The following is a 23,243-nucleotide window of genomic DNA, read 5'->3' on the forward strand; positions in this document are numbered from 1 at the left end:
CCTTCACTCTATTTTTTTCAGGTAATGATAATAGTCTGTAACAGCACTTGTAAGCTTAAAACATGCCTATTACCTTCTTAAAGTGACCTCACTGACCTTTGCTGTGAACCACTTAGTGGTTATAGCAACTTTTGCACTCACACTACTGAGAGACATGTCTCTTAAAGCTGATAAAGAAGTTTTGCTGTTGGACAGTTTGAAGTCAAACACACCAGGGTTGTCACAGTGCAAGAATTTTAAACTTATATCAGATATAAGTATGTATCGATACTTGTATCAATACTTGTTTCAATGCCACATCAACAGAAACGTAACTCTTGAGTATCTTTCTCAACTTTTTTATTGGGACACTGCAACCAGTGCAGGGTCAGAAAAATATATTAAATGAAGCTCAACGTTTTGGATTCTGATGAACAGCATCTTACTTTCTTTCGCCGTTTGTTTTCCTAAAATAACACAGGTACAGTTGTTTTGAAGCAAATACAAGTATCGTACATTTGTACAATATTGGCAACCACAAGGTTGCATTTTCAGAAATATGCTTCATGGACGATTCTTGAACTCAGCCAGTTGAGGGGTAGAATTTCTTCTGTTATCCTTTTTTTTAGGTAACACCTGGTCTGCAAACACGTCTTGAACTCCCCTGTGCCCTTCCCTGCCCAGCTAACTGCAGCCGGTGTGCCAGCTCAGACAGCCCATCCCAAACCAAACCCCAACCACACCCTTATCCCACCAGCTGTCTGGATGGGAACTTATGTCAATCGGGCTGGTTGCTGTGTCATGAACAAGCTTCACTTGTCTGTACTAACTGCTGGTTCTCATCATAGACCAAAACTTTTTTGTGACAGTTCAATTTTGCTGTTAGAATTGTTTTTCTGAATTGGTGTGGGTGTGATTTCAGGAGCTCAGACGGACACTTGATGACTTATAGTTTTCAGCACTTTCATATAGGCTTCATATTTTAAGATGTTTTGAGGGGGTTGCTGCTTGTTTTCCTTCTTTTGAGAACAATACGTAAGCATAATCTAAATGTGATGTGTTCACTTAGCACTGCATTGCATTGCCCTCTGCATTTTGGATAGACACCTTTTCAGGTGGTTTTCACAATGACTCACCAGTTTGAAAGACATATTATCTCCTGCAGACACTTAGTCACTCGCAATGCCATAATATTCTGGGAATTTCATGTGAGGACAAATCTCTACCATATAGTCATCCTTTAACAACAACAAAAATGTTGTGTTCATCCCCTCTGACACACTGTGCTTGTATTGAATCTGAAAACTTGCCTCTGCCTGTTGGCAAACACCACTTTAGCTTAAGTTGCAGAAAGACTCGGGATAACGCTTCAGCAGACAAAGTTGTGAAGGGTGTAGTGTGACACTTGGAGGCAGATTGTTTTACTTTCCTCCCTCCTTTGTTGTTGTCTGTTTCAGCAGCTGCTCCGTGGCGGCTGCTGCTCTGCTGAGTAATGTGGGCATGTGTTCAAGTGAGAGTGCAGCTGTGAGGGGAAACTGTTCCTGCTGACTTCAGCAGCTTCCCCCTCCATGTGTTTGTGGTGACTTTTCAGGTGATGGTGACCCAGGAATACCAAGCCTTCTTACCTATTTATTTAAAGAAAATCCATAACTTAACCAGGGATTTATTGGACTTTAAATCTTAATTTGGTTTTTGATTTCTGTAATTTTCCAAGACTTTCTAATTTGAGCTTTTTCTTCGCTAAGAATAATTGTTCCCCTAAAATAAACGTGTCAGTGTTGTTTTTTATTTTTTAGGTCAATGGGAATTTTTACTGGTTCACCACTTATATCCTGGCAAAAATATCTCAAAAGGTGGTAAAAATAATGCAGTGATATTTGGTTTTTTATTCAAGGTCATCGCTGGATGTTTTTCTATCACTTTAGTATAAAGTATGTTGATTCCAGGTCTAGTGCCCCTAGCTGGTTTAATCATGAATTGCAGTCAGACCACAGTGCCTCCTTACTGGTTCACCAAGCTTTCAATATTACGACAGTTTCAGATGCACTTTAGTATGTTTGCAGGGATGAAAACAGTACTAACACTTCACAGGCTTTAAATAAGCATTTTAGCTAATTACATTTTCTAAGATCTTACATAGTTTTTTCAAGGTTTTTTAATCATGTGTCAGTCTTGAGCTGTCTTTTATTTTGTTGTAATTTCTTGATTCATTACTGTATTTTTGTTTCTTCTAGGACAGACCTTGTGCATCAATCTGTGTTTCCTGATTCACTGTCCTTTATTTATACCCCACATTCTTTAATTTAACCAGTCATTTAAACTTTCTCTGATTGTAGTTAAGGAGAATTGAAATTATAATTCAGGTTACTTTAAAACGGATTAGTAAAGTTGACCCACTTAAGATCGATGCCAGTCACAAATGGCACTGAAAGAACATCCCTGTGACCTTTTACTTTAAAGAGAAAAAGAAAAAAAAAACACACAGTGACAGCCCAGTGTTGTGCACAACCTTCACTTCCTGAATGACCACATTCCAGTTCACTAGATTGGCCAGGTAAACACGGGAGAGCTGAGACACAACAAGGCCCTCCCTCTCTTTTCTGTTGTATGTGGGCGTGTGGCTGCTGGCTTCAAAGCTTGTGCCACTCTGACACTCTGCTGATAGACCTGGAGAGAGGAAATACCTTTGACACTGGAGATTTTATATTTGATGCTTTAATACCTCACAGGTAGGAACATCTCTGAACAGTATATATAGAAGCAAGTTCCTTAGAGAGCATCACAAGCGTAGGTATAAGAAGGGTTAAACACACAGCTGAAGTCAGGATTATCACATTGTGTATTGATGAGATTGATACTTTGTCCTGTTGTTAGCAGAAAACAGATGATCCTCACCGGGTAAAAGTGCTGAAGCTCTGTGTAGTTAAAGCGTAACTCGAGCAAGTAGCATTGTGTTGCTAACAGATAATCAGTAACAGGTGTGACAGGTGCATTTGACTGGAAATGAGGTCATGGTTTCTACTAAAGGCAACGACAACAATGCTGACTTCAAGCTCTGCATGTGATTATCCCTTAAATATTCTTTTATTACTGATACATGACCACTCTAGCTTTAGCCAAAAGATTGCATTACGATCATTTTTCACTCTTTTACCACCTTTTTATTGTTGAGGTAAAACATTAAGTGAAGAACACTGGCAAATGGGGCGGGAAAGATGAGAACAAAGTGTATTGTGTGTTTTTGAGGCATCAGAAAGTGAAAACCAGTTAATGTCGCATTTGTCTGGGTGACAACTGAAAAAGCATTATGAATTTTTATTATACTTGGCACTTTTTTGATATTTAATTTTGTATAGATCCTTAGCAATAACCTTTTTTTCACATGCTCAGGGCCACCAGGTGTCACTGCTAAAAGCATGTCCATGTATTACTCAGTTAAAAATATATTGTCTTGTTTTGTCTTTTTATATTTGTAGGGCAGAGATCCTTTCTTGATTGAATTCTTCTATGATTTTTGGGTTGTTGATTCAATTTAAATTGCGATCCTTTGATAGTTTTAATTTTTGCGATTTTTAGCTGGCTTTTTGATATCAGACCAAGTGAAAAAGTTGAATGATGAAGATGATGTCTACAGACTTTACCAGGAGCCATACTTTCCCCCCCAAAATGCAGTCAGTTTTTAGGATTTATTAAGGGGATCTGACATCAAGACTTTTCTCCAGACTCAGCTTATAAACAAAGGTTAAATTGATGGAATGAAATTTAAAAAAAAAAAGATTTTTGATCAAAAATTCTTGATTTGAAATAGTTAAACAAAAATCCTGATACCACGATTCATCAGTTTGTTACTCCCAACCCTGATAGTTGGTCTATCCAGTTACAGCACAGTTTTATTGATTCTCATTTTAATGTTTATTCTATTTATAATATATATTATATATTCAATCAATTGAAATTGTGACTTATGAGCATCTGAAAACAAGGAAGCATGAAGTGTCCCTTATAAAACTTTTTTTACCCAGGAAGTTACCATACATCCTGGAATGGAAGCATAACCAGAGTCATTTAGAATAACTGGTTCATCCAGAATGAATAACTGTTGCTACCAGCTGGGGTTTGGTTTTTGTCTTTCTGGAACATTAAGATCCAGTGTGAAGACAGTAGATACTATGGCCTTGACATGAATGGAAAAAAATGTAGTTTTTTAAATACAGGTGCTAGCTTCCTGAGAAAATGCAGCAATTCTCTCTGTGATAACTTGCTATAGCTAATGCCAACAGTTAATAGATTTTGTAATTTGTAATGCTAATCCATTTTCTTATGTTGTATCTGTCCTCAGCTGTTATTGCTTCACACAGTAACAGCTTGAGCACAATCAACACAGACATCTTTTAAATTAACAGCCTTTTTAGATGTCCTCAGAGGCCCCTGAAATTAATGGGACAAAGACAGAGTCATGATGATGTGTGATTAGACATGCACAGTAAAAGAAAACAACAAACTTAAGATGATTTTTTCAGTTATACTCTGCAAAAGCCTCAATTCTTGGGAGTTGAAACTTTCAAAACTTTAAAGTTAAGCACCTTAACAAGATGCAAAGGATGTGACCTTTATTTTCGCTGATAAATCTCTGTTTCCTTCTTCAGATCGTCCAGAAAGAACCAAGGCAGATCATCTACATTCAAGGTATGTCCCTTGTTTTTCACAATTTTTTTCTCTCCCAAAAGTTTTGGATCCACAGACGAAACGTATTAAGTTTTTCAAACATGTATGTGTCACAGTAAAAATGCCTTAACTCCTCCACTGCTTAGATGTTTTAATAATGACGACGTGAATGAGCCAACTGAATGACAAAGGGTCAGCGTGTAGCATGTCATGCTGCATTTTTCACAGAAAGAGAAGCCAATGAAATCATGGAGATGAAGAACATATTTCAGTGTTCTGCTTTTGCCGTCTTGTGTTTACAGTAGAGCTTATTAATAGCATAAACCACATGATATCATGCATTGTTGGTCCTTTTCCCCACATAGTTTACATCATCCTTCTGCAGTCTGTCCTTAATGAGCAGGAAATGTGTTGTTGATGCACCCGCCTCCACTGTCAAGAGAATTAGCTCTCTTGAAGAGACTGTTTGGCACTGTTGTTTGATTTTGACACATTACAGGAAAAAAGAGGAAACAGAGGTCCTAGTTGCTTGATGCAGCTAGTGATGTAGGAAAAACTATTAGGAAGTTGGTTGGGAGTAATCTCCAGTACATACTGATAAACAGCCTGAGGAAATCGAGTATGTTCAGCTCATTTGCAGAGATAGGCTGATGTGCAGAACAGTGTCTTTGTTGTGTGTTTACCTGGACTCAGTATCTCTGACTGGGAACTATGTTGGTGTCATGTAGATGGATTCAAAATAAGTACATGAACAAGAGCTGCAGGAATATGGTTGTTTTTCTTAGCATCATTCAAAGATGGTACATTTACAACATTAAGACATCTACACTAAGACATAAAATTAATTCTGGCTTCTTCTGTTACCTGTTACAGAAGGAGTATAGAGGTTTATTAGGTGTTATTCTTTCCTTCTGGTACTTCTATAGTAGCTTTACGTGGTTAACCGCTAAAAACAAACTATTTTTCACATGCTGGTGTTTTAGAAAACCCTTATTTAAGCATCTGAAATATTTCAGTTTCGCTGCTGTCTCTTTAAGGCTTCCTGTTCTATAAATCACCCTTTCTCCGATTGGCTAGCCCTCTAGAACCCTGATGGGGGCACAGCTATTGGCAGGTCTTGGTGTTTGAGGCCCATCCCTCCAACATGTCAGTAACCATTTAAAAGGTCTTTATGCAATGACTTCATCATTTCAGCAAGTGTCATGAAGATCTTAGGGAGATTTTTTTTTTTTTTTTTTTTTATGGAAATGGACCATTGAACAGTTTACAGACATATTAAGAAATTTTGTCACCATATAATATGTAGAGATTTAAAGACACACATTTACACACATTTAGTATAAACATCTGGTATTCTTACTTTTTATTCATAATTAAAATGTTGTAAAGCATATCTCCTCTTTAACCTTTTTACAATCCTAAAAAAATATGTTAATATTAATTTTCTTCAGCTGTATTTACCAAGCAGAACACTGCACTGGCTCAGTGTGCCTCCCTGTATCACAGATGAAGCTAGTTGTTCCTTCAAGTCTACATGTTTGCATTACTTTAGAAAAAAAAACTGTTTCATAAAGATAGTGTGACAACCCCCAGGGCTGTCTTTTTATCAGCTGAGTCACCAAAAAGGTATGAACCAGCCTTTGTTGTGTACGAGCCCCACACCTTAATGACATGTGTGTTCCCTGCTCTGCTCCCTTTTCAGCCCAGGGCCTCTGTCATCAATAAGAGCTGCTATCAAAAGAAGTAAGTAGGCCTAAAGCAAACATCAGGAACATATTGAGAAAACATAAAAACCACACCAAGATTGTATTATTGTAGCTTATTAATCATATGAAGGAGTTAATAATGTTTGTAGATGTATTTTTTCTCACGGAAAATGTGGCAATACAGGTACTGGGATATGATTTTAAGCCAGCTGTATTTCAGCTAAAATATAAAAAAGACAATGTTAAATCTTAAACATGGTGTAAGAATATTAAAATACTATGCTCTTTCTTCCTTTAGCAAGATCAAACTCTCAGAGTGATCACACAAGAGAAAGGAGGTAATGCAAACAAAACATTAACGCTGATCCTTTATTGTTGACCTTTTTTTGTCTCTATACCATAGTTTGCCTTTCATTGACAAAAGATTGGTTCATTAATCAAGGATAATTAATTGATCTGTGAGCCTAACTGGATGTCTGTTTGGTTATTTGAATTGGTGTCACAGACATGTTTGGTTTGTTTTTCAGGCGACCAGAGATCACTATCGTCTCAGCAGAACCTCTGGCTAGTAGCAGCTGGTTCTCAGGGGTGTCTGTGGTTTTTCCTCCTCCTCCTCCTCCTCCTCAGTCAGGCTGGTCAGTGGGAATTCAGCCTGTTTCCCAGGTAGACATCTGACATGTGTGATTAAAAGCACAGTGCCTGGTAAATTGGACAGGTCAGCCATGCTTCTCTGCTGTTTAATAGCATCTTTTTTTAAATCAAGGAAAACATGAAACACAAACTTAGCAAAAAGTGGCAAAAAATCTGAAGAAAAACTAAAGACAGCATTTAAATGTTTTGCGCACATGTCAACTGGAAAATTTTGTTCCAAGGCTTTCCCTTGGGCTGCTATGACTCCGCCTTTTGAAAAAAGGTGTTAATCGAAAGTTGTAGAACTGAATGTAAAACACAACAGACACCAATATCTTAATGTTTAGGATGACACTTCCCTAAATTACTTAAGTCTTGGGAATTTGTCAGCACATGTCCTGTTTCCTCAAAGCAGGAATGGCCATATAAGCAAACTATATTTGTATATTACACAGTCCCACACATAGAGGATACCGTTTATGCTTATTTTCATTAAAAATATCTAATAAGATTTAATTTGAGTCACATTCACCTTCCAGGGTCTAGAAAAATATCTTATTTCAAGATATTAAAAGAAGAATATGACACCTGGGTTGGCTTTAATGTCACTGACAAATCCATCATTGTGATAAGAAAAATGTATAAATTTTATTTCTTGTATCGAGACTATGCTTATTTTTAAGAAGTTTGAGGGGGAAATTTTTCTCACCAATTGGCAGTTTTTCTTACATGCAATATAGTAGTAATTTTTATCCTTTAATATCTTGAAATTATATTTTTTTTTCTGAGCTTGTCGTGTGAATGTGGCTCTTATTTAGTCTTAAAAGACAACCTTTTCTTAAAAAAAGAGAAAGAAAGAAAAATTTGCTTAGATTTTAGTTGTTGCAGTTTAAGGTTAATAGAAATATTGTGCAGGAGTGTAAACCACTCTTCTTATCATGCCTCAGCCCCCACCATCCTATGACCAGGTAATTGAAGAGAAGACAAAGGAGGAACACGTTTTTAAGCCTACTGCAGCCCCCCGTAGGATTACCTGCACCTCCACAAGCTCCACACAGACAGACCCTGTGAAGGAGGACGCCTCAAACTCCAGTGGTGCTTCCCAGGCAGAAGGAAAAAGACCTGCTGGTGAGACATGGGTGTTTGTTGAAGTAACAGAGTAATTCTTCTTGTCTCAAATTCATCCCTCCTCACATCTACGAGTTGCCTTTCAGGTAAAAAGCCCAAAAAACCACCAAGGCCGTCTCTGCCGAAACCTTTAGACAAGGATTCAGATGTGAGGTCTGATTTTAAAGTTGGGATAAATGCTTCTGCACTTACAAACACTGAGAACCAAAGTGACTCCAGCACAGATTTGAAGCAACAACACCAAATAGATCCCCCACACACCAGATCTGTAATTGTATACTGGGAGAACTCAAGGTACTCACCCTCTGCCTCACCTGCTGAAACTACTCCCTCCTCCTCAGACCTCAGACACAGTCAACTCCCTGTCCCACTTCCTCGTACGAAAAAACTTAACAAACTTGATACAGAAGAGATTGAAGTTCAGGCTTTGGTCAAGCTCAGTGAAAGTTGTGAGGAAACTCAATGTGAAGAAGACCTGTCTTCAAACAAGTATTTAAAGGAGTTACTGGAGGTTTTCAGTGGAGATAACAAGGAGGAGGAGATCACTACTTATCCTTCAGACAAAGCCTTACAAGGTGAAGATGTTGATGGCGAAATGAGCACCAACCACAGTCAACGTGACATCCGTGCCAGGATCCAGGCCTTTGAAAATCAGGCTGCTGCTGAGGAGGGAAATACTGAGCCAGCCAAACCAGAACCTAAACCCAGAAAAGCTGTCATCAAACCTCCAGTTGCTGCTAAACCTTCTGTAGCTCTGAAACCTCAGCTTAACCAGAGTAATGAAGATGACATTCAAAATGTCTCAAACACAAACATCCCCGCATGCCCAACACCAGCCCCAAGACCCCTGCCCCCAAAGAAACCTGTAGGACAAACTATTAGAGATGAACTAGAGACTTTACACAACAAGGCGGCCATCCCAAAGAGGTCACGTCCATCAGTACTGACCAGGTCTGAATGCATCTATGAGGATGAACCAATACCAGTTTTACCTCCGACACCTCCAGTGAGGCCTGCCAAAGAACCTCTGAAACCTAATCTCAACATTAACAATCACAACTCGGCCTCTATGACCAGAGAGAATGAGTACGTGGAAAGTCCAACAAGTAAGTAGCATTTTGTGCAATGCTGTTTATTATGTAAGATGCTACAATCCCTCTAAAGGAATGCACCAAATTGTAAGTCCTTAAACAGCTGATCAAGTCTGCCAACAACCAAATGATAATCTGGCAATGCAAATAAAATATCATCAAAGACACAACTTTTAAGCTAGCAATACATTTAGTGTGAGGTTTTGAGAAACTCATATTCTGGAGATTCTGTCATCCTCATTTTTGTCTTTTACATTTGAAGGAAAAGTTAGATGAATCAAATTAATAAAATACTGCTGCCCATTTTGCCTCCTGAGGGAGCCTCCTCTCTTGAAACTTTTTGTCCTATAGCAGGGGTGGCCAACCTGTGGCTCGTGAGCCACATGCGGCTCTTTGCCTTTCGGTGTGCCACTCTTTGATCCATTCATTATTGTTATGCGTAGTGGTGTACCAATCAATCTAAATTATTGATATATTGATGTTGTGATCAGTATTGATCAATACTTGGGTGATGAGATTGATACTTAAGTTTCAGTTTCTTTTCTCTACATCACATATGTGCTCATAGCTATCTAGATAGATAGATGGATGAAACTTTGTCTCTTCTGCAGTAAAAACAAAAATTTGTCTTTGACACAGCTCTTGGTACGAACTGAAACACGCTTACAAACACAGTAAATGTCACTTCAAAATTTGCCAATCTTTTGATTTTCATCTTATGTACTTTTGTGTGTAATGTGGCTCTTTGTAGTACCACGGTAATTTTTGTGGCTTTTGGTCTCTGACTGGTTGGCCACCCCTGTCCGATAGTATAAAACTAGCAATGCAGAAACTGCCATTTTAAAGTGATACACTGCACTTTTTGATAGGGAATGTCCAGGCAGAGATGCAAGCACAATAAAAGATGTATACATTGTTTTATTAAAGAAACAGGGGCATAGATAACAACCTAACTTTATTTGTAGCTGTTACCTCCTGCCTCCAGTGCTAATCTAAGATAATTGCCTTATGACTCTTATGCCATGCATAAGGGGATGAGAAAAATACCAGGTACTTTTTTTGTCATTTTGTCATTTGTGTAAGGTAAATAAGTCTAAAATAAACTGAACAAGTAAACAAGAAATCATTAATCACGCATATAATTGTTATTATTTAAAAAGCTTCTGGTCTGGATTTCATATCCAAAGCTTCATAGCACAGTGTCTCTCTCTTAAGACCACAACCCAGTCAAGCCACAGCGCAGTGTGGATAGCAATGGAGGCACTTTTCCCCGACAAAGTTTAACAAGACGACCAACCACCATCAGGGTCCCCAGCAAAACGGATTTATGTAAGTCTGTCTCCCACATGATTAATATTTTGTGTTTTCTGTCAAAATAAAGATTCTTTGTATGCATTTGTGGTAATATTTGGTATCATAACACTGTTCTGAAGTTTAATGTACTAGATATGCTTTGCCTGTTTCTATTAAACTTTCTTCAATACAATATTTTGAAGACTTTTTTTTCAGTTTCAGATCATGTTCAGGAAAGCCCACCCCCCCTCCCTTCTCAGAAACCTGTCGGCTTACTAAACACATCAGCAAACCAGAACCCAAGCCGAGTACCAGTCCTCCCTGTCCAGGTGGGAATTGACATTAATTTGCATGACATACCTCAAAACTTTACAAAAAAACCCAAGGAAATTGTTTGAAGAGTGTCTTCCTTTGTTCGTCTTTCTTTCCAACCTAGTACATATCTTTCAAAAACTATGACTTGGTGCACCATGGGCTCATAAAATCCCTCTAAAGCAGGTGTATCTTCCCTGTCAGCTGTTGGCTTACCTGCTTCTTTCTTGTGCGTTCTACAAACACAAAAAAAACATTATAGCTCATGGTACACATAGCCTGCTGTTGAGTTAAGCTAGCTGTGGCTGACTGTTATGCTCATATCCTGGTTTCGATGGTTTCCGGTGTTATTAGGCTATAAATTTGTTTTATTGCTAATAAAACTGCACATTTGACTTCCTGCACAGGGCTCATTTCAGTCAGGACCAGAGCCTTCTCTACCACCCCGGTGAGTGGAGGAAAAATTGAAAAAGATGATGGTACACTTTGTGAAAAAGATACTCTCCTCATCTTGATGATTATGTTTCTCCAGGAGGCCAAGCACAAACAAATCCCTCCCACCTCGCCCACCCCCTGCAAAAATAGGCCCAGGGAGACCTCCTCCACCCAACCTTCAGACTGCAGGTCGATCCCACTCTGCATCATGGGAAGTTTCACCCAAACCCCCCGCTCAGAAGCCCCACAGGAAAGGGCCTGTCTTGCCTCCAAGGCCCAACCCAGGCCACCGTCTCTACAACAGCTACACAGTGAGAAATCCCAGCTGTGCAACTTGTGTCTCAATAATCTACTTGAAGAGCACCTGTTTTACTTTTGCTTTCTTTTCCAGCTACAACTTCCCCATGGGATTGCTTCATTTGACTACAATGGGACTAATACAGGAGAACTCTCATTTCAGGTGTCCTAACTACTGTTAAAATCTACAAAGAAAAGAATACTATCTGTTTCCTATAAAGTAGCTTGATCTACTCAGTGAGCCAGCAGTTTCTACCTTTCTTGTCCTTTCCCAACAGAAAAATGAGGTGCTTCTCCTGCTAGAAGAAATAGACCACAATACGTTTGAGTGCCAAGTTGGGGATGCGAAAGGCAAAGTCAACAAGGCTCGTATGAAGGTTATAACTCCACTATCCTCAGTCTCACACATGCCCCCACCACAGGTAACTTTTCCACTCAAAGGGTAAAGACATGTCTTATATGTAGCACTTGTGCCCAGTGGGCTTTGATACATCAACCTTTGAGTATCTTTATTCTGTCCCCTGTAGAGTGCGAGCCAAGCTGGTTCAGGTGGATCTGGATTGAAGGTGCAAGCTGTATATGACTTCAGTCCAGGTAAAAAAAAAACAGCATACAGAAGCTAATAGTGACTGAGAACAGTAGTAATACACCCACATTAAATTTACACAACTGATGTCTTGCCAATGAGTTGAGTAAATGAAATGTTTATGCAGCATTTAGCTTACCTTAGCATGAAATCGAGGGGAGTTGGCTAGCTTAGCTAAAAAAAGAAAATTCAAAAATTCAAAATTCAAATTAAAAAATTCAGAAATGCTCTCTTAAGCCTTCCATGATATGTATGTTGACTAGCATAGCAAAATTAGAAGCAGGATGCAAACCTTAAAAACTAGCTTTGTTGAAACACCCAAAATAAAAAACAAAATACAAAGCTTTTGTAAGTAAAAGTAAAAGTCAATGTTTTTTTAACTTCTGACTGGTGCTAGCTTTGTAATCAAGCTTACAGTCTGTGTGTTGGAGCAGAGCACCGACTAGCCTAGCCTAGCCTAGTAAAATTAGAAGCAGGATGTAACGTTTAAAATTGGCTTTGTTAAAACATATGAAATATAAAATACTCCATTAGATCCACCGAACAACAACATACAGAGATTTCTAGGTGTTATAATCAGTATTTTGAAATTTTTAAGTCTGGCTATATTTGTCATCAAGCTTTCAGTCTGTATCCAGCCCAGCTTAGCAAAACACAAGGAAAGGTGTAAAGCTTAAAATCCAGCTCTGATAAAACATGTAAGTTAAAGAAAGGCTCTAATCACAAAACCAAATACACAACTTTTTAGGTTTCAAATTTGGCATTTTTATTTTAGTTGAAAAAGTTAAACTAGCTTAATTTGAGCAAGGAGGCACACTTACCTAACTTAGCAAAAGTGGTAGCAGGAAGTAAAAAATAACTTTTTAGAAAAAAAACTAGTCTGTTAAAAACAAACAGTGTTTGAGGCCAACTAATAACTGCTTGATATGTTGAACGGAAAAAAAACAGAGCTGAGATGCTTTTGCTCTTCATGCTAGCTATGGCTAACACTTAGCTCAGGGTCAACATCACAAAAAAATATGATTAAAATTTGTAGTAATGAAGTCAACAAGAACAAAAAGTATAGATATCTCCTTTATTTTGTGGTTTGACGTTGATGTCAAGTTGTATGAAGCTGTGCTTACTTTGCTGTGTACATACAGCAGGTCCAGGAGAGCTCGGTCTGAGAGCAGGTGATGTTGTGACCATGGTGGAGCAGGTCGACAGTGAGTGGTACAGGGGCACCTGTAGAGGATCTACTGGTTTCTTTCCCATCAATCATGTCAAAGTTCTGGCAAGTGTAAGACTTTTGAATCTATTCTTCCACTTTTTGTTAATTTGGTGAACACAGACTTGTTATTTAGAAAAATTGAATCATCTTTCCTTGACCTAAATAACTTCATGTTCATTTCTCTATTAGTCATATTCACCAAAGCCTCCTCCAAAGCCAACATCTGCAACTGTCAGGTACTGTTTTATCTCATTGTTGTTGCATCTGGATGCTACACTGGTGGTCTTATCTGATGTGTCAAATATTGTTGACTCTTCTTCAGTGGTCCAAGGTGTGTGGCCAGGTTTGACTTCGAGGGCGAGCACAGTGATGAGCTGACCTTCTCTGAGGGCGATGTGATTCAGCTGAAAGAGTACGTTGGAGATGATTGGGCTCGGGGGAAGATCGGCAGCTCAACTGGAATCTTCCCTCTAAACTTTGTAGAGGTTATAGAAGATCTGCCTGCACCACCGAGTCAGCAGCAAACAATGCCTACGAGGATAGCTCTGCCTGGTGAGATGCTGTCAACTCTTTTTCCTTTTATTCTTTAGATACTAAAAGGGAGTTTAAATTTTGTATCACATTGAAATAAAATATGTACAATACTCCACTTTGTTCTTTTGAGCCTTGTAAAGGGCTGGCTGTGTTGAGCTTTGAAGAGCTTTTGTTCATCCTTTTCCCTTTATGTTTGTTGGTATTTCTTTCTGAGGCATGTGTGGAATGTGTGCTTTTGTTTCTGTTTCATTAAAAAGCTGTTTACAAAAGACCTGATGGAAAAAAAGCTCCCACACTGCAGCAAAAAGGCTGTAAGCAAGATTTTAGAAACATTACAGTCCAGAGTTAATGTTTCACCCCTCAAACTTCTAAGTTCTTTTGCTAAAAATGTTCTTAAAAATAATACAAAAAAATCCTAACACTTAGTTTAAGTTTTTTATATTTATATACAAAGATACTGTATGAAGTATAAAAAGTGTATAATTATTAAGCTAAAGGAAGAAATCTTAAGAATTTAGCAATGAATTGAGGAAAAAAACACATACCAAGCACGTCATGGGATTTGTTTTATTTTTATGTTTCCTTATCAGACAAGTATAATAAATACTTTCCACTTCTTTTAACTTGCACCTCATTGTTTTCTTGACAGGGATGGTTGCCTCCTCTAATACACACCCTGAAGTTGCCAAACCTGCTCAGGTAACCCATATTTGTTTTAGCACAAGCATCTGTAAGAGAGAAGCTGATTTTGAAACAGACCAAATGTGCTCTTAAAAAAACAGAGTTGAGTTTAGTCCAGCCTAATATTGCTTAGATGTTGACTTTTTTTTTATCATTGGTAACTTCTTCATCACTTCTGTTTCTCTGCTCCCTCTGCAGGTGTCTCAGTCCAACGTGGAGTGGGTGGTGGCTCTGTATGATTTTGCTGGGAACTCAGAAGGTGACCTCTCCTTCCAAAAGGGCGAGCGTATCCTAATCACTCAGCATGTTGATGCTGAGTGGAGCAGTGGCCGGCTCAAGGGCAGAGAGGGTATTTTCCCCAGAGCTTTTGTTGAGAGCAGCACAGGTATGAAGTTCTGGTGGAAATGGTTTGTTAAGCTGAGTTTTCAACAAATGTGAAGTTATAGTTTTTGTACCATTCTGTGGTCAATTTTTTATGGAAGTTAGTTGTGACGAGCATGATATGAGGCATGAAAGTAAAGCTGCTCAACATTTAGAGATGGAGTCACTCAAAGCAGTGTGATACCCCATCAAATACATGTAGAGCATCACAGTTTACCTGTGAAGTTCACAATCAGATTCTGGAGCACTTCACGTTTTTGTTCAATTAATGATCTAAAAATGAAATTATTGTCATTTAGTCTCACTTAGTTGAAATAAGTGAAGTCACAAAGATTTTTTTTTTTTATTTTCTGTTGTAATTGTAATTTCATAAACCTTCTAATATTAAATGCTTCTTTTCCACAGGCCAGCAGTCAGCTCATAACCAGCAGACTGTAGCTGCTGGTGGAGGCAGAGCTCAGGCTTTGTTTGATTTCACATCAGACAGTGAGGAGGAGCTTTCTCTGCAGGTATGCCAATTTGGATATTTTCCCTGATAGAAGTTAACTTTACTAAGTCACACAGTTAAGAAATCTTTTTCTCTCAGGCTGGAGACATCATAACCAATTTGGAGTCTGTTGATGAAGAATGGTTCTTGGGTGATCTGAGAGGAAAGAGGGCTCTGGTTCCTAAGAACTACGTACAAGTGCTGGGATAGAATCCTAATTTCCTTAATGTCAAAACAAAGAAGATACTGTTTCTGGAATGATCCGAACTGAAAGAGAAAAATCAAGAAGAATGAAATGGACACTGAGATGCAGTATTGCTGCTCTGAACAGTATGACTTGGTACCTTCACCAGCCGCCTTGACTTTTAATGGAGTTAATGTATAATTTAATAATTATAGATCAATGAGTAATGCTTGCTGGAACAATAAATATTGTGACTTTGAAGTAAATGTGTTCTTGGCTTTCTTGACATCTGTACAATTGCACCATCTAGTGGTTTCAGAGTTTTGATATAGCATCTATCATCTCTGTTCAAATGTCTGTTGAATTAAGATCATCACATTGTAACGATCTAAGTATTTTATTTTCCCTTTATAATTCTGTTGGGCAAATTAAAATAAGTTTAAATCAAAGGCCACACTGCTTATTTAAGAAAAAAATGATACTGTTATTTCCTGTAACACACATTTGAGTTGTAGTGGTAAATGTTGGAAACCCATCTGGTGACAACTTCCAGTGAAGTTCAGGCTCTGCTTTTACAAATGCGTCTCAAAAAATGATTGTATTAGTTTACTTCAGAAGCCCAAACCATCACAAAAATCAAAAGTTAAATATTTCAGTGTAAATTAAATATATGGTCGACTTTTTAAACTGTAAAAACCTTTTTTTGGCCCCATCATGTTTCTAATGTACTGAGAGGCACCTATGGATAGCATTCCATGTTTACATCCAGCAATATAAGGACCATTTACATAATGTAAGTACTGACACTTTGTTTTGCAACATGAGGAGGCAAAACAATTTTGAGGACTAATGAGGTTTAACGGCCAATTGCTGACTTTTTTGTTTTGTTGGGCAACTTGATTTCATTGATTTACTTGCTACATTGTATCCAAATTATATAATTATTGTAAAAATAAGATAAGAAAAACAGGACACTCATGGGACATTTACATTTTTTATTAAATCTGTCAGGGTGTTTTAGACGGTCTCCTGGATGGGGGGCTCATAACCATCAGCCCTTTCCACCTTGGCTCCAGTGTCGTCCCCGGAGGCCTTAGCAGCAGAGCCGCCACCGCCCTCACCGTGGAGCTCCATCAGTTTGCCCACTGCAACACAACACAAATAGCAAGTTCATTAACTGTAATAATGCATTTCACAATTTCCTGCTCTACCAAACTCATCCTTAAACTTGTCAAGCCATTAAAAACTTGCCGCACAATTCTACAGAACAGTATTATTCCATTTATGGGAACATCAGCTGATATCAAAGATGGTAATCAGGTGATCATATGGGACCGAAAAAGTCATCATGTGTTCCCTCAGGTTATAAAACTGTAACATATGCTTTTATGAGCAGTGGTGGTACTTACATTCAAACTTGGGCTTCTTCAGCATCTTGACCTTGCGGACGTACACATCGTGTAGAGGGTAAATGGACTGGCAGGCCTTCTCAATGTCCTTGCCAACACTGTCAGGGATCCTGAAGCACGACATTACACAACAAGGCAAGTTACTCATTTCTTGTACTCCAAAACAACAGAATTAAAAATATTGGCCACTAGTAACACCCAATGATTTTCACTGACGGAGGGCAAAGTACATAATCCTTATATGCAGCAGCATGCAGTGAGCATTTTTATCGTCATCAGCCAAATTGGGATTAAAGTACTGTCTAAACATAAAATACTCAATGACAGTTTAGTGAAGCATTTACTTATTTCAAAAATGGATTTCACATGAAACAGCCAAACAAACTGCATACAACTTACAGCTTGTTGACAACTTCCTTCAGGTCGTTGGTCTGGACCTCACGGGTCATGATCTCCATCATCTTCTTGCGGATCTGGCGGACCTGCTGGTGCTGGGCGTAGGAGGTCTTCCTGATCTGGTTGGTGCGCTTCTTTGTGAAACCCACACAGAACAGACGCAGAAGGTAGCCGTCAGTGGTCTTCACGTCAACGTGGGCTTCGATCATGGTCTGTAAGAGAAAAAACAAATCCATCATAAGGCTTTAAAAGATGCAAGTTTGATGCCCCCCTCAACCCTACGTACCAGGAATTTTACACAAGTTCAGGATCTATTTTCACACGATCCCCAACACATGTCATTTATACAGAGGAGATACTGTTTCACTGTGGCACACCAGATCAATACACTGTTTGGAAATGAAGTCACTATATGCCTTGTTAAAATTAAATGTGCACCTGTAAAGCATAGCCATCCCTTCAATTAAAAACCCCTTAAGCATCAGAAAGTTAAAGGGCCAAACAAAAAAACACTTCAATCTACTGAATGAGCTGGATTAAAAAGCTTTCTTAAAATACATTACATGTAAGTATATGTAGACATTTCATGCATTCAAGATTAAAAGAACCTTTTTCTTTTCCAATTTTAGAGTTTTCATGTAATATTCAGCAAAGTGAAAGAAAAAATATTTTAAAAAGAAAAGACATTGATCAAAAATGCTAAAAGCCTTTTGCCTGCAGAGCTCCTAATTCTGCACCAGGTAAGTAACCTCCTCAAAGGTACTTCCAGTTATAACACCAAGATTTCTCCACTCGAGTTGGTAAAACTGCACTCTGCAGCACAAAAAATATGAATAAGTCAAATACAGTCTAGTAAGAGTTAGTCAGGGATTTTAATACTGTATTTTGTGTGTACCACTTTCAGACCAGTAGTGGAGAAAAGATACTGTATCATGGGAACCTGACCTGTTTATGATACCTGTTCATCTTCCTGAATGTAATAAGTGAAAAGATTACATCCTTTAAGGATATCCTACCAAAAAAGTGTTTTCCTGAAAATAAACCATTCACAATATTTCCTTTTTTCATGCAACTGTTTCTTTTTCTCTCACCTATAAAACTTAAGAAAATCTACTTATGGCTCCACAAATTTGATTGCCTCACACCCCATCACCTGCATACTCTCTGCCCCCAACCTTTCAACAGAACCTTATACTGGTCTCAAAATTTTTGACATCACGCCCAATCATACACTAGCAGCAATGACATGATTGTCAAAATATACAGTAATTTATAAATACACCATCTTACCTGCCATTTCTTGACCATGGAGCACATCTTGTCACGGGTCAGATCCATGCCGTGGAAGTTTGTGAGGCAGTTCTTGCCCTGAACATCCTCGGTGATGAGCTTGAATTTACGGAAGGCCACCTCGTCATTCTGCAGGTCAGCAAGGCTCACCTCGAACACACGTCCCTTCAGACCATCAGAGGCGATTCCTTAGTGGTTGCAAATAATGAACACAGGTTAGAAATCATAGTATGAATGACTACATTTCTAATCTTTTTTGTGAGCGCAGGGCTGGTAACGGGAACATTAGTCTATCTCTACAGTAATCAGCGGCCATCACTCCCAAAGCATCAGTGATGCTGAAATACAGTTCTCTTATGCAGGCTGTTTAGTTCATCAAGCTAGCTTTTACAGACCTCACAATTAGCTTTTTATAGTTTTACTAATCTAATACTTGACACAGATTTTATCTTAAACCAAACACATACTGCGCTGTTAAACATAAATGAAGCTATTTGACATTTACTATGAGGACTTACTGGTTCCCTGAGTCCTGGTGACCAAGGTCTTGCCAAGATTGCGGATGTTGAACATGGCTGGTGCCTTGACATCATACCAGTCCTTCTTGGAAAAAGGGTCCACACTGCAGAAGCGGAAAATACAAAAACAGTTTATTGGTCAGTTTAACGAACCCATCAACTTTACTAGGCTTAGCGGCTGTCTCACTACTAGCTAGCCAGCTAAGCACACGCTGCACACAACACCTTTAGCAACCAAATATGGCTTCTGTCCAATCAGATCAAAATTATCGACCATAAAAGCCACGAAACTAAGACTACAACTCATGATATCAAATAATTTAAGCCATAATAAAGCACTATCATTCAGTGCACAATTTATATTATTAAGTATGACAGCCATGTTGATAAATAAGCTCTGCTAATCCATGCTAACATGTTAGCCATAGACTTAGATGGAGGTATACCAATATAACCTCCGTAGCCCTACGCTTTTAATTTGTTAGCCTTAAGCAGAAACCATTGAATGAGCACTATTTGTCCAAAACAGTTCAGTAAATCCTAAAAAGGTGGCCGGGCATAGGACAAGGGGACACAGCAAGTCTCATCTGTATCCAGCGCCAGAGGCCGGCGACGACGAGACTAGCACTAGTCGTGGAAGATCCATCTAACATCAGCTTCATCCTCCACATTTTTTTCACCGAAATTACACCTGTGAGAAAAGCAGAGTCTGGTTCACGCAGCGATTAATGAATTTACTACTTACATCTTCTTTTTGGCACCTTTTTTGCCGCCTTTGGTCAGCCTCTTATTTTTGCCGACTGCCATGTTGGCTACAGGGAGTGAAAGAGGAGGAAATAAGAAATACCGCGAGAAATAAGGAGATCGACCGAGGTCGTGAGATCCGGCTGTCTCGCGAGTCCTTGCAGTCTCTTTTGGCGCCCTCTGTTGACAAATAACAGTACAGTCTGTGTGAACAACTGATTGTCTGATGGCAATAATAGGTTAATGTACAAATTGAATCGATATCGAACTTTAACTTAATAAATGTGTGGTAAATGTGGGCACACTCATTATCGCTAAGACTGTGAGTGACGTGCTAAAGATTTTTTTCAATGGTTTGTTTTCGTTCCAAACTGGGTTAAATATCACCTCATAATAATAAAAATGTAATATTACAGATGAAGTCTCAAAATGCTGGTTATTTTTTTTTTATTTGATAGTTTCTTATAATTGATATGTCATTAATATTTTACTTCATACCGACAAAATACAATATATATAAAAAATATTTTAGTGTCAGATATCTACACCAAACTTTTGGAAAGAGGCGACCAAAACCTTCTGGCTATTCAAAACGAAATACAATCATCTACACCTGTGAAAGTTAAATGCATAAAATAACATAACTTTCCAAGAAACATAATTATTTATTGTCCCAAATTTACCATCAGAACTAATCATTTGTGTTAGCCTTTGGAAATTTATTTTGCATATTACATCAGTCCTTGTCAAACAAATAGCCTTTTTGTATTGACTTGTTGCTGTTAATTTAATCAAAGTGGTATCCCTATGATAAATTTAATTTAAAAAGAAAAACCAACAGGTAGAACCAGATTGTAGGTGTGTTAACAGGTCGTACAGGTGTGCAGGGTGTTATCCACCCATAACCTGATTGTTACAATAGAGAAAATACTGTCTGTTACTTTATGACTCTGTCTCATGGAGTATTAAACTACTGGCAGTTAAAGAATTGTTTTACCAGACATCAAGCAAGCTTAATAAATTTCCGCATCCAAACTAACAACAATACTGTATGTCTGTGTACATTATTCCTCTGGATTTCAGTAGCTGGTGGTTCTGCCAATAACATCAAGAATATTTTTTTTACCTCTAGATATGTTGAGACTTTACAAGAAGTATTTTGTCCTGAAAAAAGGGCAAAAAATGCAGTTCTTTTCCAAGAAAAAAAAGGTTTCATTTTTAGTTTAAACTAGTATTACTTTATAACTTTGACTCCATCTGCTGTATTGTAGTGTGCATTTACTTAAAAAAAAATTCTGTAATTTCATAATGTGTAATTAGTCTTCAGAAGTCAAAATGGTCATTGTCTTTAACTGTTTTTTTGACATCACACCACTTGCATTGTTTAAAACGCTCTGCTTTGGTAGTATAAATTTTGAATCAGGGTAGCATAAAAACAAGCATTAATTAAGTTAAGTTAATATTAAATAAGATCTAATCCTTTCTATTTCCTACAATGGGGAAATTTGCAGAATCACAGAAAAGCTGTGTATAGTGGAACCAAGATTAGATAAAAACATGAAAAAAATAGAATAACTTGATAAGTGTAGTGTGACAGGAAAACGTAACTATACCACAGTGTCTCAAACTTGGAGTGCGATTATCTCATGGAGCCCAATTAAACAATAACACAGCATGGTTCATGTCCAATTTAAAGGTCAGGAAGAGTAATTCAGAGCCTTATTTAAAAAGTGTACCTTTGGGCTGCAGAGAACAAGCCTGCTGATTTTAGGTCATGACTCCAGGGAGAAGGCCTGTCTGCGTCTCCTGGGTGATACTGCAGGCTTCCATGACTCCCAGCATCCCCGAGGACTCAGCTACAGTTTACTGGGAGGTCAATGGTAACGCTGGAGATGCCAGCTGCTTTTGTGGCTATGACACTCATAGTTAGTCAGCAATATCCTCAAGAGAAAATGTGAAATCACAAGCAGACAAAGCAAAGGACAAATATTTTAGATATGTGCATAATGTAGATAAGGGACCATGGAAATGGTACAGATTTAGATTTTTTTTTAATAATGCATTAATAGATGGGTGAAATTTTAACCTCATAGTTATTTAGTTATGTATATCCCTCCCATGCAATGGGTTGTTGTTGATTTAAAAAGGCAAGCAAAGCAGAGCTGTCACATTGCTTTAATGTTTGGTCTGCACTGCCTCGGGATGGAGACATCTGTCAATTTGCTTCTGTGCCGCACAAAAACTAAGTCCTACAACCATCATGTTCAAAATAAAATTTCAAAACTGGTCTTTTTAAAATAATGCCATTCTTTGCCTTTCAGTATTCAAGTTAACTCTTAGTGTCTCAAATTGTTATTTTTTTCCATGAGATTATTCTGAGATATTTTTAATACACAGTTGCATTAGTTAGCTTATATCCACGTAATAGTTGGGAAACATAAAAAATAGGTTAAGGATTACTAGTTTTTGTTTGTTGTTATTTTTTCAGTATAGCATTTCATAAAAATGAATCCCTTTTTAGCCGATCCAATTAAGACCAGAGTGCATTGAGGGAAGGATTCTGTATGAGTTTACACAGAAGGAAATGTTTGAAAGTTACAATAAAAATATACTCTAAAACTTCATTATGAATTCCAAAGAGAAAAAATAACCCCTTTTTAGTCACCACTGGTCAGGTTGATGTAAAGAGTTACCATAAAAAAATAAGTAAGGCACAAAAAGTGAAAACATTTCTAATGCAGAAAAACCACCTTTGGAAATAAATTAATTTCTGCTTTCATAACATCTATACAAAATAATATTTACATTCTCCAGTAGTCATGTATGACCAGCATTTCAATGATGCACCGATTCAGGTTGGAGTATCACATTGTGCAAACATATAACAGCATTGTAAAATGCTTTACTTGTGTCTATGTAATATGTAACACAAATTTACATTTTGTTGTTCTTAATGCAACTCACATTTAAATGATATGAGACCCATTGCATTCTTTCGGGAGTGACTTTATTAAATGTTGATCACTAAATTTAATCTTATTTATCTCAATTTACTCTAAAAATGCATTTTATTTGGTGAAAATAACATATTTAATTCGAATTAAATGTTCATATATCGTTAAATACTGTATTTAACTGTAAACTGCATAGTGCAATGTCATGACATGACACATTTTCCAGCAGAATGTAAGCCAAGTAAAAGTGTCTTAAAGTTGTACCCTTACAGTATGTGATTTAGCCTCAATGTTTTAGGGTATGTTTCACAAAAGTCTCTTTCATTCCTTTTA

At 37.9% G+C, this 23,243-nt stretch overlaps 2 protein-coding genes across 3 annotated transcripts; one reads left to right on the plus strand and one right to left on the minus strand.

The window, feature by feature from the left end:
* Window positions 1-2,955: 2,955 nt before the first annotated feature.
* sh3d19 (SH3 domain containing 19) lies at window positions 2,956-15,857 on the plus strand. Of its 2 annotated transcripts, none has more exons than XM_074683479.1 (21): window positions 2,956-3,040; window positions 4,626-4,665; window positions 6,347-6,387; window positions 6,649-6,688; window positions 6,878-7,013; window positions 7,949-8,108; window positions 8,195-9,214; window positions 10,415-10,528; window positions 10,709-10,821; window positions 11,212-11,252; window positions 11,337-11,550; window positions 11,631-11,699; window positions 11,815-11,958; window positions 12,064-12,130; window positions 13,265-13,401; window positions 13,522-13,568; window positions 13,655-13,884; window positions 14,516-14,565; window positions 14,746-14,932; window positions 15,334-15,437; window positions 15,515-15,857. In XM_074683479.1, exons 1-21 carry the CDS (start codon window positions 2,983-2,985, stop codon window positions 15,623-15,625), a joined length of 3,123 nt encoding a protein of 1,040 aa, XP_074539580.1. In that variant the 5' UTR covers window positions 2,956-2,982; the 3' UTR covers window positions 15,626-15,857. The 2 variants fall into 2 exon arrangements, with proteins under 2 accessions (XP_074539580.1, XP_074539573.1); XM_074683472.1 differs by having other exon boundaries at window positions 2,957-3,040; window positions 7,928-8,108; window positions 15,515-15,856.
* Window positions 15,858-16,580: 723 nt separating this feature from the next.
* rps3a (ribosomal protein S3A) lies at window positions 16,581-20,105 on the minus strand. Its single transcript, XM_074693340.1, has 6 exons — window positions 19,958-20,105; window positions 19,213-19,316; window positions 18,695-18,882; window positions 17,408-17,616; window positions 17,009-17,118; window positions 16,581-16,744 (listed from the first exon to the last, which is right to left on the minus strand). The coding sequence occupies exons 1-6, from the start codon at window positions 20,017-20,019 to the stop codon at window positions 16,617-16,619; spliced, it is 801 nt and encodes a 266-aa protein (XP_074549441.1). The 5' UTR covers window positions 20,020-20,105; the 3' UTR covers window positions 16,581-16,616.
* Between the last annotated feature and the right edge of the window lie 3,138 nt (window positions 20,106-23,243).

Source organism: Halichoeres trimaculatus, unplaced genomic scaffold (genome assembly GCF_033239565.1).
Source record: "Halichoeres trimaculatus isolate MK-OKI-2021-1 unplaced genomic scaffold, fHalTri1.1 fHalTri1_scaffold_2, whole genome shotgun sequence".
Lineage (NCBI taxonomy): Eukaryota > Metazoa > Chordata > Actinopteri > Labriformes > Labridae > Halichoeres > Halichoeres trimaculatus.